The sequence below is a fragment of the Zalophus californianus genome, chromosome 11 (assembly GCF_009762305.2).
Source record: "Zalophus californianus isolate mZalCal1 chromosome 11, mZalCal1.pri.v2, whole genome shotgun sequence".
NCBI classification, from domain to species: domain Eukaryota; kingdom Metazoa; phylum Chordata; class Mammalia; order Carnivora; family Otariidae; genus Zalophus; species Zalophus californianus.
In genome coordinates, this window is record NC_045605.1 from 87,500,357 (window position 1) to 87,515,605 (window position 15,249).

General features: G+C 46.3%; 1 protein-coding gene across 9 annotated transcripts in view; it reads right to left on the bottom strand.

Moving 5' to 3' along the window:
• SLC1A2 (solute carrier family 1 member 2) overlaps nucleotides 1-15,249 on the bottom strand; it is a 142,847-nt gene that overhangs the window by 11,424 nt on the left and 116,174 nt on the right. For 8 of the 9 annotated variants that reach the window (XM_027578366.2, XM_027578372.2, XM_027578371.2 and 5 more), the window contains 2 exons: nucleotides 13,447-13,581; nucleotides 1,319-1,550 (listed from right to left, as the gene is read on the bottom strand). In XM_027578366.2, coding sequence (XP_027434167.1) covers nucleotides 1,319-1,550; nucleotides 13,447-13,581 — 367 coding nt within the window. The remainder of the gene's footprint in view (nucleotides 1-1,318; nucleotides 1,551-13,446; nucleotides 13,582-15,249) is intronic. The other variant, XM_027578374.2, reaches the window with a different exon arrangement.

The following is a 15,249-nucleotide window of genomic DNA, read 5'->3' on the forward strand; positions in this document are numbered from 1 at the left end:
AGAGCGTAAAGCCATTCCACGGGAATGTGGACCCTTGTTGACCCAAACTAACATTTTGATGGGGAATAATCCAGCACATTCGTTTAGACGTGGGAAACACTGACTTTCCAGGAGAGTGGAATATGGGCTTTAGGTACATCTGAATTTCTAATAATTCGAAACATTTTCACTGAGTCAATTAATTTTTGCAGTTGTCTCTTGATGGGTGAGTCCTTCCTTAATTTGTACCAGAGCCTTGGCTCATCCACACATGTACCTGATAGAGAGGGGATGAGCAGAAGACTTGCTGGTCCATTAGACTTCTGGATCTATGTTACAGTCCAGTAAAGAAAATCACTTCTACGTTACCCTCAATTGTCTGGCAGAAGCCATGGTGTATATTTGGAATGACCCAGAAGTAACCCAGGAAGAAATTAACTATTAAATGAGATCTTGTCAACAGGAGTCAAAAAGGTATCAGAAATCTGTATCGGGTACAGCTTGCCCTCAGCTGCTGCCTGGAACCATATTAGTAACCCAACCCCCGGAGTTGACTCTGCTCACCTGCCAGGGTTTCTCCAAGTTTGCTTCACTCTGGTCATGAACTCTGTCTTTGACAATGTCAAGTTAGTTACAATGAAGGCTAGACAGAGCGCATCAAGCTTGAAGACTTAGCACCCAGCAGCCTGTGAAAGAGTCCAGAACACCCATGCTTCAGGAACGATGGTGCTGCCACTGTGGGAAATGTAGTGTCTATGGATAATTGTCCTGAAGGATAGTTATCCTTTACTTGAAATAGCTTCCCCATTCTTGGAGCAAAGTGACTGCCAATTCAAAACTCACCTCCTCACAAAAATAATGAAGAGAAAGATAGTTGCGCAAAGTTGGGCGGGCATATTTTTGACCAATATGTAATACACAGCAAGAAGGAATAGTTATGCTATGTAAATGAAGTGATTCTGGGTATTTCTCTTGGTGTTTCATTCAAGGAATAGAATATTTGAAATCCAGCAAAGCCTTAGAAACCAAATTCTTCGGAAAAATGTTCAAGAAAACCAATCAAATTTGTGGAGTGGTTGGATGGGGGGATCAGAATGACTGTTTTACATCACATGGATGAACCAAGCAACTGATTGGCTCTCTCACTGTTAGACCTGATGATTTCCTGCCATGTTAGACACAGAGTTAGATGATCTGGGACTCACAGAAGCTTGGGTTACACGATCTTTCAGAGAAATAAATGTGACAATAATACATGCAGGGGTTTTTGTGCTTGTCTTAGGAAATGGAGCATGCACTATTATATGCAGGTCTCAATATCCATGAATGGGAAAGGTACCTTGCACTCATCTACTATGACAGAGTTGTGTGCGGCATAGACACATTGATTAGAGTTGCTTTCCCTATGGTTCTTCACATCATCATAAACGGACTGAGTCTTGGTCATTTCAATATCTTCATGCACTCGATGCTGGGAGTCAATGGTATCCAGCTCAGACTTGGAGAGGTGATAGACAATCCCAGCCCCAAAAGAGTCCCCCACAACATTGACTGAAGTTCTCATCCTGTCCCTGGGAACAAAGAACAGAAAACGTTTAGTGAAGAAGCAGTGACATGGTGGTCGAGAGGTCAAGGTCTAGAGCCAGAGAAACCTGGGATTGAGTTCTGGCTCTACTTTTCCCTCTCCCTGATCTGGGGCAAGTTACTTAATCTTTACGAGCCTTGATTTCCTTGTTGGTCAGTTGGAGATAACAATCATACTTCTCTCATCAGCTTGTGTGAAAATTAAATGAGATCATGTACATAAAGGCTTAGCAGAATGTCTGACAGATGATAAAAGCCCAATAAAAAACAACAAAGAAAAAGGAGAGAAGGAAGAATTGGAGGGAAATCGTTCTCAGCTCTCAGAATTAGCACCCAGGCTCCAGACACTGGCAGCTGTGTCCAGCAATTCCTCTTGATTTAAACCATTCTTCAAAGACTCCCGATTACCTCCACTCACGTTACTTATTAATTCTACCTGTGAATTCTCCTGTAATAGAGAATTCATCTCTTCGTAAGGATTGACACTGACACTGCATTTCCCTCTGCACCTCACTCTTCCCCCAACACCTACACATACATGGACACGGCCGAGGGATGAGACACACAGCCACAATTTTCTTCCCTGACCAATATGTGCAGTGACTGTGTGTCCTGGAAAAACCAGAACACTCTGTCAGGCTCTCTCCGGTAACCTAAAAAAAATTAAATCTTCCAGAGTCCCTCTTGAATCAGGAAGTGTCAGGAAAAACCCTTCCTCAAATCTTGTTTCCCAAGTTCTGATTTGAAAAAACCGGATGGTCCAGAACTCTCCTTAAAAAGTCAGCACTGGGAAAACTAAGTTGTTAGGAGTAAGTTGTGTTCTCTTGTCCATTAGTACGAATCGGTGTGAAGAGTCCTTTTAACCATGTGTATGGGATACTCGAAGTCTGACAGAGAAGGATGCTGGAAAATCAAAATCTTTTTTCTAAAAAAGGAAGAATTTAGGCAAAAATATTGCTAAGACATCTTAGTCCAGGACACTCTAGCCCTTAATTCAAAAAAAATATATAAGGATATTAGAATTAGTTCAAGGCAAAGTGGAAGTCTTAATTGGTTCTTAGAACAAAGGCCTAAAATAAATTCTAGCTGCTACTATTAAATCTATTTCTCATTAGAGAAATGAAGCTGCACCAGGAGGAGTCTGGCCTGTGTGCTTGTGAGCCAGCTAGCCTCTGGTTTCAAGTGTGAAGATGTTCCCCATGCAAAAATAAAGATCAGAACCCTTCAACTCTCAGGGGCATATCTCCATCTAAGAATGCGCCTCTCCTCCCTTCTGCTCTGGCGAATCTGCCTCAGGGTGATAGAGTCTGTACATGAATGAAGACTGGCTCTTGAGGTCCTTCACACAATTAGGCACCTGAAGCCGAGATTGGTAAGAAGCCCCAGTGGGAGGGGATGATGATGGTTAAGAAAAAATATGGACTCTGGAGACAGCGTGACTTGGATTCAAATGCTAGCTTTTTCTTCTACTTGTTGGACAACGCTGATCATACTTAACATTTAATTGTGAGCCTTAGTGGCCTCATCTGTAAGATCAAAATAATAAAAATGTCCACGACACTGGGTTATTGCAAAGATTAAATAAGATAGCAAAGTGCTTAGCACAGAATTCTCTGAGACATTTAGCAAGAGCTCCCAAAACATTAGTCATTACATGAAGTGTACTTTATTACTATAAATCTTATCAAGTCAATTTAAGTATGTTTTTGGCAGCAACTAGCTAGAATGCCCAAATATGCCAAGTTAAGCTACCATCTCCCCTGAAAACATTAACCCTAGTTGCAGGACAATTCCTAGGGTAGCACTCCCAGCTAACCAGCTGATTTACTTGTCCATCACATAGCTGTGGTCTCCTTTGTTGTGTTTCAACTATACTTTCAATCCCTCCTGCCATGTGTCCTGAGCCATGCACCTAACATCCTTGACCAACTGTTAAATTCCAAAGAGCGCTCAAGTCTTCAAGAGGAATTCTGAGTACCCACTTATATCATGGCCCAGAAGGATCTACCTTATTGGCAAGTAGATGGACGGAAGGCAGTGGTGGTGAAGAGGATGATGATGATGGAGATGACGACGATGATGATGGGAGCTGATACATCACATTTAATATGTATAGGAATATGCTTTACAGATATTACCTTGTTTAATCCTCTCCGCAACCTATAAGAAGTATTATGATCCCACACTTAAGAAATGAAAACTCCGAAGTCTGGAGAGATTAAGTGGCTTCGCAAAGTTACACATCCTAACAAAGTCATAGAACCAAATCTGAGCAGAGGCAGCGTGCCTCCAGAACCCACTGTCTGCCACATGATGCTAAGTGCCTGGGCGCCAGGCAGCTCTGATTCTGAAACTAGCTCAGCCACTTACTAACGGTATAACCTCGGTCACTTCCTCTACCAGAATTTTTCTCATGCAGGCAAAATACCTATTTTATAGGATTTCAAGAAGATAAAACCAGTTCCTGACCCATAGTGAATATTCACTATATGCTGGCTCCTTCCCTTTCGGAATAGCTATCACTCATACCCCCATCGTGTGGGTGAAAGCACAAGATACTATGCTCAAGGGTTAATGACGTTTTCAGTTTAATAAATCCATTGCCACCCGAACGGGTGATATAAGTTTACAAACTCTTGTTTCCTCCACCCTTGACCTCTTCTGACATCAACTCCCAACTCTCCAGAGCAGCCACTGAACCAAGTTTTTGGAATAGAATATCTCTTCCATACCCTCAGACTTCCTTGAATTTGAAAATGAACTCTGACCAGAGGAAATAGATATCAGGCCAGAAATGAATGGAAGACGGAAATGGGCAGAATCAAAGCATACTGACGTTTGACACCAAAATCAAGATGGGAAGGGCCCTGGACTTAGGACTAGAATCCTAACCCAGATCTTCTGACTCTCTTACCTAGAGCAAATCATCTCTCACCTGAGCATGAAATATGGAATGGGGCTAATCCTGACCTCACAGGATATTGTGAGGGTTAAATAAAATGAGAGAGATATTCGTCACGCCTTAAGTACTCATTAAAGATTGCAGGAGCTCAGGAGCATCCAAATGGCTATGCGGAAATAAGAAGAGAACACAGACTCTAATACTTGCTGAGTTCTTTGTTAGTTCATTCATTCATACAATGAGCATCTTAGTGTGTGCAGGGCAGTATGTCCAGTGCCCTGTGAACAAAGAACAAGAAAAGGCCCTTCCTGTGCTCCCTCTTCCCTCTAGAACCCACACTCTCTTTACTTGTCTGTGTCCCCCATAGAGTGAGACCAATGTTCTAATAGGAATAAGTGCTTGGTGTTATGGAATTTTGAAGGTAGGACATTTTCTCTACACTTGGGCCCCAGGAAAGACTTGAGTAGAAGTGTCTCAAGTTAGGTCCCAAAGATAAGTCTGAGATGATGAGCTACAGAGAAGAAATAAATCATGTGAAATTGAGGGGGTAAAAGCACCTAAGAGCATTCAGGAGGCAAATGAGTGTAATGAGAGGCAGAAGGTAAGAACCGACCAAATCACGTATGGCTTTATCAGCCCAGTTCGGAAGTCAGAGCATTATCCCAAGGGTGATGAGGAGCCACTGAAGAGCAAGACCATGCTTGTTCCGGTATGAAGGATGGTCTGAAGAAGGATAAGGCTGAAAGAGCAAAATCCACTTAGTGAAGATGTGGTGGAAGGTTATGAGACAGAATTACAGGATTTGAACACTGATGGGTTATAGAGAATAAATGAGAAAAGAGGCAAGGGTTCTTCTCAGGCTTCTGGTTTTGGGCAATCAGTGGACAGTGCCACCATACGTATGGGATACGACAGGTCGGAATGAGAAAGGTTCTCGTGTCAGCTTGAACACACTGGGTCTGAGATTTGGGAGCCAGCAAAATAGAGATGTCCACAAGTGCTTGGGAATATGGACTAAAGATCAGGAGCGACGACTGGGCTGCACATAGTGAGTTAGGAGTCGACACCTAAAGCGGCGATGGGTGGATGGCACAGGTGTGTTTGGTTCATCCTTGGAGGGAATGGAGAGTGAAAAGAGGAGACAGTCTTGTCTAGGACCCCGAGGGTGACCACCATTTAAGGAATGGCCACAGGCTTATATAAGAGTCTGCAAAGGTGGGAGGAAAATGGAAGAGTTTGGGGGAAGCATGTTTCAAAATTAAGGGTGTGGTGGACAATGCCAATTACTGCCTAGAGGTCAGGTAAGAAAAGAAAAAGTGCCCCTGGTTTTAGCGACAGAGGGGCCGTTACTGATCCAGCCAGGGCAGTTACAAGCCAGAGGCAGAGAGAGAAGCTGGCTCACCAGGGGTAGAAAACTGAAGGAGAAAAAGTAAGTGGCAACATTATTTGTTATCAACTTATTCAAGACAACTGACTGAGAAGGTGAAGGGAGGGAAGGGAAGATGGGGGGAGACGGGAGACAGAATATTTGGTTTGCTGCTGAGGCCACCAGGGGAATGTCTGACCAACTCTGGGGAAGTCCAAGTCTGGCCAAAAGCAGGATAGGGGAGTTTATGGTTCACATGTGGAAATTTCTCCACCGGCAAATACTTTCATTTTGTCTCACAACCAGCCCTGACTGTTCAGGAAACCCTGCTGACCTCAAGTACTTCAAGGCTACTTGGTAAAAAGCATTTTACAGTGCTTGGTGCTATCCTTGAGTCTGGACACTGTGTGTGAGAACTGTGAAAAGGAGACAGAGGGGAGGTTAGAATCTTTCACTGAACGGGATCCACCACGGACGCCATAGTTCTGGGGCCACCAGGAACCAAAGATGAGAGAGGGTCTTGCCTTAGTTATTCACCCTGAGGCACCTGGTCTGGTTCCCTGGGAGAAAGGCAATTGCCAAGGTCCTCTCTCTCTCTTCTCTATGTCTTGATCTAAATCTTCTGGCAGGAGGGTGTTAGAATTGTCTGAAAGTCCCGATTCTCATGAAATAACAAAGCCAAGGGAGCAGGGTCACCCAAAATTGATCTGGTTCCTTGTATTGGGCTGAACCATATGAAATTGCCATTTCAGTGACTCCCTAAGGCCAAATATTGGCAATTTCATGTGATTCAACTTCGCATTCATAGACACAAACCGTCATGTCTGCCTCTTAGAATGCAGGGCGCACAGTGTGGCAGAGGGATCACCCGAGGCCCCAGGCCTAAGAAGGCTGGCACAACCCGAAGCATCCAAGGGCTAAAGCCACATGGGGTTGAGAAGGGAAGGAGGGCCCACCAAAGCACTGGTGAAGAGTGTGAACCTTGGATGGGAGCCTGGATTGCGATCCGGGCTCCATCAGGGCAAGGTATGTAGCTTTTCCTGCTCAGCTTTCTCATTTGTAAACTATGGAAAGTAATCCCTCCATCCAAGCATTTTGAAAAGGAAGTAACTGCTAATGTGTCCTGAGTGCCTGTCATTAAGAGGTCCTCTGCCAAACTCTGCATATAAAAGGCCTGACTGAGTGCCAGACAGAAACCCAGTTGGCTCTTCCGCCTCCGCCTCCCCATCATCATCATCAGGAGTCCAAGTGAAAAGGGGAGTAGACCACTTCCTTTTGTTCCTCCACCAAGTCTGGTGCATTCCTCTTTTTGCACTTAAGCACAACTCAGCTGGGAGTTTTGACCACATCTGTCCCCATTACTAGACTATCAGCTCTCTGAGTGCTGATGCCATGTAGTACTGGTTCATGACATGGGCAGTGTTGGGGGAGGTGGGTGGGCAGGCATGGGAGGGAGGAGGGGCAGGGATGGATTGTTAAAGAGGGCAGATAAACTCTAGAAAGACAACTGTCTTTTGTTCAGCAGATGTCTGGCTGGCTGTCTTGGTGGTGAAAGGTTCGGGCCAGGGCAAGATGTAGAGGGAGAAGGAAGGAGAGAAAAGAGAGCCCAAATTACCTTGCCTGCAAAAACCAGAGAGGTGTCCTGATTGCTGGGGGTGAGCACAGAGATGGAGGGAAGGGGGCCCAGCAAGGCACAGAGAGACGGGGACTGAAGGGCAAAACAGAGCATAGAGAGGAGCGTAGAAGGGGGATGGTGGGCACTAAGGGATTTTTTTTTTTTTTAAAGAAAAGGGGTGCCTCGTATTAAATTGTTTCCATGCTACCTGAAATTATTAACAGTGATTACTTCAGTGAAACAAAACTCAAGATTCAGTGGTAGATAGAGGGACATTTTCTCTTTTTCATCTTACCACTCTCTTGAGCTTGCTTTACCCCTCCCCTTGTTTCTCCGTATTGCTTTTGTGATACTTTAAAAAATGATTTTGCTGTGCAGAACCGTAGCCCCACGCCCACCCCACCCCGATCTGTAATTTCACCACCTTGAGTCAGGGACACTTTGTCAAGGGAGGGAAGGACTTAGGGGAAAAGGGTCACATCCCATGCTGAGGTAGACACAGACTGGGCAACATAGAAAGAATTCTCTGGGACTGGAAAATCAAAGAAAAAGATTTAAACGTAAACCCCCAGAATCTTCAGAGCTATGGCAGGTGTAGGAATCGGTTTCCTCTTCCACCAGACACGGAGTAAGCCTTCAGTCAGTTTTGTGCGTATATATGCATGCCCGAATAAGAGAACGAGAACCCAGCCTGAATAAGAGAACGAGAACCCAGGGTGGTGGGCCTGGACCCCCAAGGAATAGCCGGACCGTCTGGGTTTGAATCCCAGGTCAGCCATTCAACATCCACTAAATCAGGATAAGCTGCTTTTCCGTGGGCCTCAGTTTCCTCAACTGTTAAATGGGGATAATACCATTAGCTGCCTCATAATTTGGGGCAACTTTTAAACAGGTCCATGTAAAGTGCTTAGAACACTGTCTAATAATTAGGGCGCACTTGCTGAGTATGAGCTATCAGTATCCTGAGTCCTTTCCATTGTTTTTATTGACTGGATGCATCAACTGCCAACTGGTGTTCAGAAAAGAACCGAGGGGCGCCTGGGTGGCTCAGTCGGTTAAGCATCCGACTCTTGATTTCAGCTCAGGTCTTGATCTCAGGGTTGTGAGTTCAAGCCCTGCTTGAAAAAGAATCGAGGTGTTGATATACCCACAACCAGGGACTCCTATTCCCCCTTCCCTATCTCTAATCCATGGTTTCTGGAAGCGAGGTTCCTGGCATGCATCCTCAGCATCACTGGTGAATGTCAATTCTTGGTCCCCATCCCAGACCCACTGAATCTCCAGGAGATTTTGGCGCATGCTCAAGCTTGAGAATCACTGGGCTCTATTCCCTCCAAGGAGGGAGGCTAACAGGGAGCTTCAGAGCTCCCCCCGCAGGAAGGAGGCCGTAAAGTCTTCCTAGTAAGTTCCCATTTCAGCTCTATCCCCCAGCTAGTAAATGTATCCCCAGAAACGATCTTACCAGCAGTCTTATATAATAAATGGGTCACAGATCCACTTGGGTTTCACTGTATTTTGGCTTTCCTTTTGCCACCTGTGGCCAGACCCGGTTATTTATTACCTCTTCCTGGTACTGGCTCCCTGTTTTCACTCCATCCTGCTTCCTTCCAAGAAAGAGGGGTGTCAGAGAGGTCTCATAAATATCTGCCGAGAATTCCTGACACAAAGGGCTTCTTGGGCCCTGGGGAAGGTTCTGGTTTTACCAGCCCCGCCCATCCGGTGTTCGAGGACTCCGGCATTTTTCAGGGCCCAGAATCTTGGTTTTCACCATGACATTTACAGAGTGGCCAAGCCTGCCCATTGAGAAGCATCCAGGGCTTGGCGGGCAGTAATGAGGCTGGCTGGTCTCCAGCAGTTGGCAAACACTGTGGCACGTTAAATGTCACTGCAGGCTTTGTTTGATTTTAAATTGAAAAATTGCTAGAGTTATGAGAGCTTACAAGCTTTGCCTGGAGAGGAAAAAAACAAAAAACAAAACAAAACAAAAAAACCCTCACCTTTTCTTTTTCTCTGCTTTCCCCCAACCGAATATTTTCCTAGGGAATGGCGAGACTCCCCCTGCACCTCTGTGTCAACTCTTCCCCCTAACCCCACTCACACTGTGATGGGTACCCGATGGCCACCGAGCCCATGACCAAGAGCGTGTTTCCAGAGCTCCACTTGCTGGTGAGAAAGAATGTGCCACCATTACTAATTCAAAGCAGATCTGACCTAGCTACAGACCCCTACGCACATTTTCCCAGGATCCTCTACCCTCCCTTTTTCTTCTCCTCTTAAAAGGAACATTCAGGCTTATTTGTATACAAACATCCATCACCAGCAGAATCTTAGTCCAAGTCTTAAAACCAGTAGGGCACTCAAGGGCATGGGGTCTAGACTCTGCTTTTAAGCTGACAAGTCATTATTCCCAGTGTTCACATGACAGAGCTGAAGTCCAGGGAGTAACTTGCTCAAAGTCCTACAAAGAGTAAGTGCAGAGCTCAGATCCAGGGCTCCTGACTGTTTGCTTTCCTTTCTCTGGGCACATGGGGCCCCCCGCACCTGAGATCCGACCCCAGAACCGGAGGACAGCTCTTCATCTGTTCCTTCCTTTCCAGGGCCAGCCTGGGATTGAGTTTTCTCATATACAGTTTCATCAATATAGTTAATCCAAATGTATCATCCTCTTTGGGTTCAACCAACTCCCTTCTGCTGGCACGTTCCCACCCTGGAGTTAGGACACCATGATCTCTGCGCAAATATGAACATGTGAGCGCTGGTGTGGGGTGATGGGGAGGACCCAGCCTTCCTATTCCATTCACTAACATTTAGGTCAGAAGTGGGCAGGGTCTTGGATGTTTCATGAAATGACTCTCATCCAACAGGCTTGGAAGCAAATGACTGCCAAGAAGCCCAGGGCCCACAATGGTTGACCCACTGGAGCTGGAGGGCTTGAATTCTCAGAGCAGCGGAGACCTTGATTGTACCCCATTTGTCCCCATTTAGGCTTTTTCTGTTGTTTTGTTTTAATCTTGGAGGAGGAAAAAAACAGGTCAAACAGAAAATTCCCTGGTTAGTCTGTAGAACCAGGGGTGACCCTAATAGGTCTGTCTTCCCTAAAACCTTTCTGACTGAGCACCTCTCACTGAGCTCCTGCCCACTGCTAGATCTGCTTGGTTGTAAGTAGGAAGCTGTGTCGGGTCGGGTAAAGCATCCTGACCTGACCACCCAAGCTCTCTTGTGCCCACAGGCAAGACACTTAAATTTTCTGATTCCCAGTTTCCTCATCTAGGAAACACTCCTTAGGGCCCTTTGGGGATTAATCATTACCAGATGTAATGAACATGACGGTATCCACCAAGTACCAGCTCCCTTTTTCATTTCCAAATGATATTAGTGCATTTTTTTTTTCACTCAAAGAGAGGCATTTGCATGATCATGAGGGGAGGCTGTCTCTATAATGATCATTTATAAAAAAGCTTGATCTCGAATGGTGGATTTCAGGCCTCAGAAACAAGCCCAAGAAGAGACGAGGTAATGTAGACACACAGACAAGAGTAGCTCCACAATAACACCGTTTTGGGGGGGGTTCAAGGAGCCAAGAGGCAGAGGACTCAGGAAGCAAAAGTCACAGGGGAAGCACATTTCATTTCAATAGCTTCCTCTGTCTTTCTTCCTGTGTGGAAAGGCCCCTGGTCATCATACAGCAACCTGTGGTGAAATTTAGCACACATGTATCGAGCTCCTACTGACCTTGAACTATTGCCAATGCCCTCATTTCCCTTTTGTCCTCTTCCCCACCAAAGCCCACCCCACTCCTTTGTCTCCTTCATCCCATTCCCTCCCAATCCTTCCCCCCCATAAACCACCGCCGAATCTCAGCCGCCATGACTGCCTTGTCGGAACAGACGTCGTGAGAAAGCCTGCCCTGGGGGCCAGCACAGGCTCCCAGAACAACCGAGCTAGCATGGAGGACCCACCACCACCCCCTGAGAGAGACTAGCAGAGACAGAGAAGAGGCTATTTCGCTTACCCTTCACCTTCCCACTAAAGGTATTTTCGGAGCATTTCTCTGGTGATGAAAGAGCCAGTCAGGAAGATCCATGACCTTCCCTGTAGCCCTTCTGAGGAGTAGAGATTATGTCCGGGGAGCCACTTCTATGTTCTAACCTAAACCTTAACAGCAGGCAAGCTCTGTGGAGAGGTCAGTCTTCCTTCTAGCTCACCAGATGTCCTTCCCTTTAGTCATGCGCATGTTTCTCCCTTTGGAAGGGTGAAGGTAAGGGGAGGGAACTGTTGTTTTAGATGCAGGAAACTCAAGGGCATTAAAGATGGCTTCTGGCTCTTAAAATCTATGACGACAGATGTCAGAAATATTGCCGCTGCCATGTGGAGCAGTTTTAAAAAATGTGCGGGCACTTTGGCCTTGGACCTCTGTGCCCCTGACACTGAACACCCAATAGCATCTCCTAGCCCCTATTGCTTAGCTCCAAGACTGGACAGGAGGCATCAGTGTATACCCCACAGAATATCAGAGACCGAGTGGGCCCTTAGCAAGGATCGATTCCCATCTCGCTACCGGGGACCATCTGGCTAGACTTGCCCTGTGAATGGGCAAGTGTCCTACATTATGAAAATGCCCTTCACTGGTAAATATACTGGGAAAGGTAGCTGGGCTATGTGGACACAGTCAAGTTCAAACTTCTCCGCATGGCCGTGCAGGCTATCCATTTTGTCCCACTTTTCACCAGTCCCTGCCTCCCACTCTGTGCTCCAGTATTACTAAATCCCACACTGTTTGCTGCCTCAGTGCCTTTGCACAGGCGGGCCTTGTCCTGCCTGGAATGCCCTGTTTCCCCTTCCACCTACGTCTACCTACTGGTTATGATTCAGCTCAGCGATCACTGCCTTCAGAAGCTTGAATATGGCCCTGACGAAGAACGCAGTCGCCTCCCAAACCAAGCCAAACTGGAGTCAAATCTCTCTTCACTCTCAAGTCACCTCAGTTTCCTCATCTATACACCAAAAGCAATAATACCAAACCTTCAGGGTTGTTAGAAAGGGGAAGATGTAAAATGCTTGGTGCAGTGGCTGGCACATGCCCATGCAAATTCAATTGCCATGTTCATTATTGCCTGATTCCTCCATTCTGCCCTTCTATCCTAGACTGGGACGGGTGCCTCTTTCCATCACTATCTTTTATGTGCATGCTACATTTTTTTTAAGATTTATTTTAGAGCGAAAGCAAGAGAGAGAGAGAAAGAGAGAGAGCCCAGGCATGAGTGAGTAGCTGGAGAGGCAGAGAGACAGGGAGAGAGAATCTCAAGCAAACTCCCCACTGAGCACAGAGCCTGACATGGGCCTCGATCCCAGGACCCTGAGATCATGATGTGAGCCAAGTGTCAGCCACTCACCTGACTGTGCCACCCAGGTGCCCCTATGCGAGATATTTTTTAGTCTAGTATAATAAACATACAATAAAATGTACCCATGATAAGTGCATGGTTTGATGAGTTTTGACAATGTAGATACCTGTGCATACCTGTGCCTATGAAACATTTCTACCACCCCTAACGATTTCCTTGTGCCCCTTCCCAATGAGTCTTTTCACCCATCCAGGCCCAAGCAACCACTGATCTCTTTCTGTTGCTAAGATTATATTGCCTTTTCCTGCAGCTTCATATAAACGGGATCATACCGCGCACACTCCTTTGTGCTTCGTTCATTCAGCATAATGTCCTGAGATTCCCCCACATGCATCAGCAGTGGGTTCCTTATTGCTATGCTTTTAACTTTGTTTTGTAATTTATCTGATGCCTCCACTAGATTGGGAGGTCCTCAGGATGCCTTTTTTGCCTTCAGCTCCCAATGAGGCGCTCAGTAAATGTTAGAGAGAAGGAGGGAGGGAGGGAAGAAGTTGTCATGGGGATTTGCGAAGACCTTGGCTGCAACCTTGCATCTTGTCCAGCCCAGGGAGGCAGGACTCACGTCCCCAGCAGAGCCCCCTGGGCAAGCACTTACAGCAGCCAGTCCACGGCCACCAGCAGGCTGATGTCCTCCGTCGGCAGGCCCACAGCCGTCAGGATGAGGAGCATGGTGACGAGGCCCGCACTGGGGATACTGGCTGCACCCACGCTCGCCAGCGTGGCCGTGAGGCTGAGCGAACAGAGAAGACCAGGTCAGGGGAAGAGAAAGAGGACTTGGCAAAACCATCCCTGGCAGGCAACTGTAAGCTTCAATTTTCCCAGCAGTCATAAAATTTCTTTTGTTTCTCAAAGAACAGAGAAATCCAGAGTGAAGAGACCCAGGAATTAGGGTCTCTTTGGATTCTACTCAACTGCGGTGGAAGTTTACAAATTCACGGATTAGAGCCTTAGCCTCAGCAGGAGAGCCAATTAGCCTAATATATCACAGGGCTCAACGAAGGTAAGTGTGGCTCTCAAGCAGGCAAGGAAATAATAAAGAAGGAAAACAAATCACCCTAATCCTCCCATGGGAATACCACTGCATTCATTTCTGCTTACGCTTTTATGTCTCTGTGAGCCCCAGAGACATCTGGACTCCGTGGCAAGAGTCTGAGGAAGCCACTGCCAATGTTAACATGAGAACTCAGAATAGCAAATATCCAGACCCGATTGAGTGGACATCAGGGGAACAAATCAACAGATTCCAAATGACATTAAGCTTCAGACGCCTGGACATTTCACCATGGACTGGAAAATACATTATTCAGAAAGAAGGCGCCAGGGAAAGATAATGAAATAACAGGAGGTTTTCTTTCTGAAGCCTCTCATCATCTGCAATGCCAAGGGCACACCCAACACCATTTTGAAGTTGTCTCTGGAAGAGGGTTTAATCTAGGGTTCAAGTGCCCTGTCTAGACACCAGGGGGTCTCTGTGGTCCAGCAGAGGGCTCCCAAGCTGGTTTAACTGAGCCCAGATCGTTGTTGTGACCAAGCACAGAATCCTGGGTCTTACCATCTGGAGGGACCTGAATTTACCTAATCTTATGTATGAAGACAGGAAGTCCCTACGAGGTTCTATAGTTTGCACTGGTCTTTCCATACTGCCATTCTTCCACATACAGGCCTGTCACCATCTGGACACCTCGCCTAGGTGGGATTGACAGAACCCATCTGCACTATTCCCCTGCCCCCATCAACGTAAAGCTGGTGTTAAGGCTTAAAGAACTCCATTTTTCTTGGATCCTTCTGGGTCATAGGAGGTGATAGTATATAGTGGGTATCAGTGAAGATTATGGAATGGAACAACCTGGTTTAGAATCCCAGCTCTGTCGCTTATTAACCACATGACTTTGAGCAACTTACTTAACCTCTTTGTGCCATGATTTCCTTATCTTTAAGAAAGGGTCATCCGGAGCTAATAAATAAAAAGCACATAGAAGAGACCTGGCACCTTGCAACCCCCCAGTAAATGTGAATTGTTATTCTTATCAGGAAATCTGGGCAGGATTAGGCTGCTTTGCAAGAAAAACTTCCCTAAAGCCCCAAGGGTTGGAAGGTGGGAATTCTCAGCCATTTCCCTGACATGGATAGAGCACCAGGAAAGGGGAACTTCCCAAGTTCCAACGGTCATGGCCTCAGCCGTTTTATTTACAACATCAGTTGCTTCTGTTATGAGTCATTCTTACACATCCCTTTGCACTGTGGCCACATGGTCTGGTCCCCTCTGGGCTGTGTGAGACAAAAGCCTATAAAGAGAGTTCTTCTTAGCAGTTGGTCCTCCCACTCTTCCTTCATCCCAATTTATAGCCTCACCCTACCACGGGCGGAGGGTCCGGGTGAGTCTAAATCCTGTAACAGC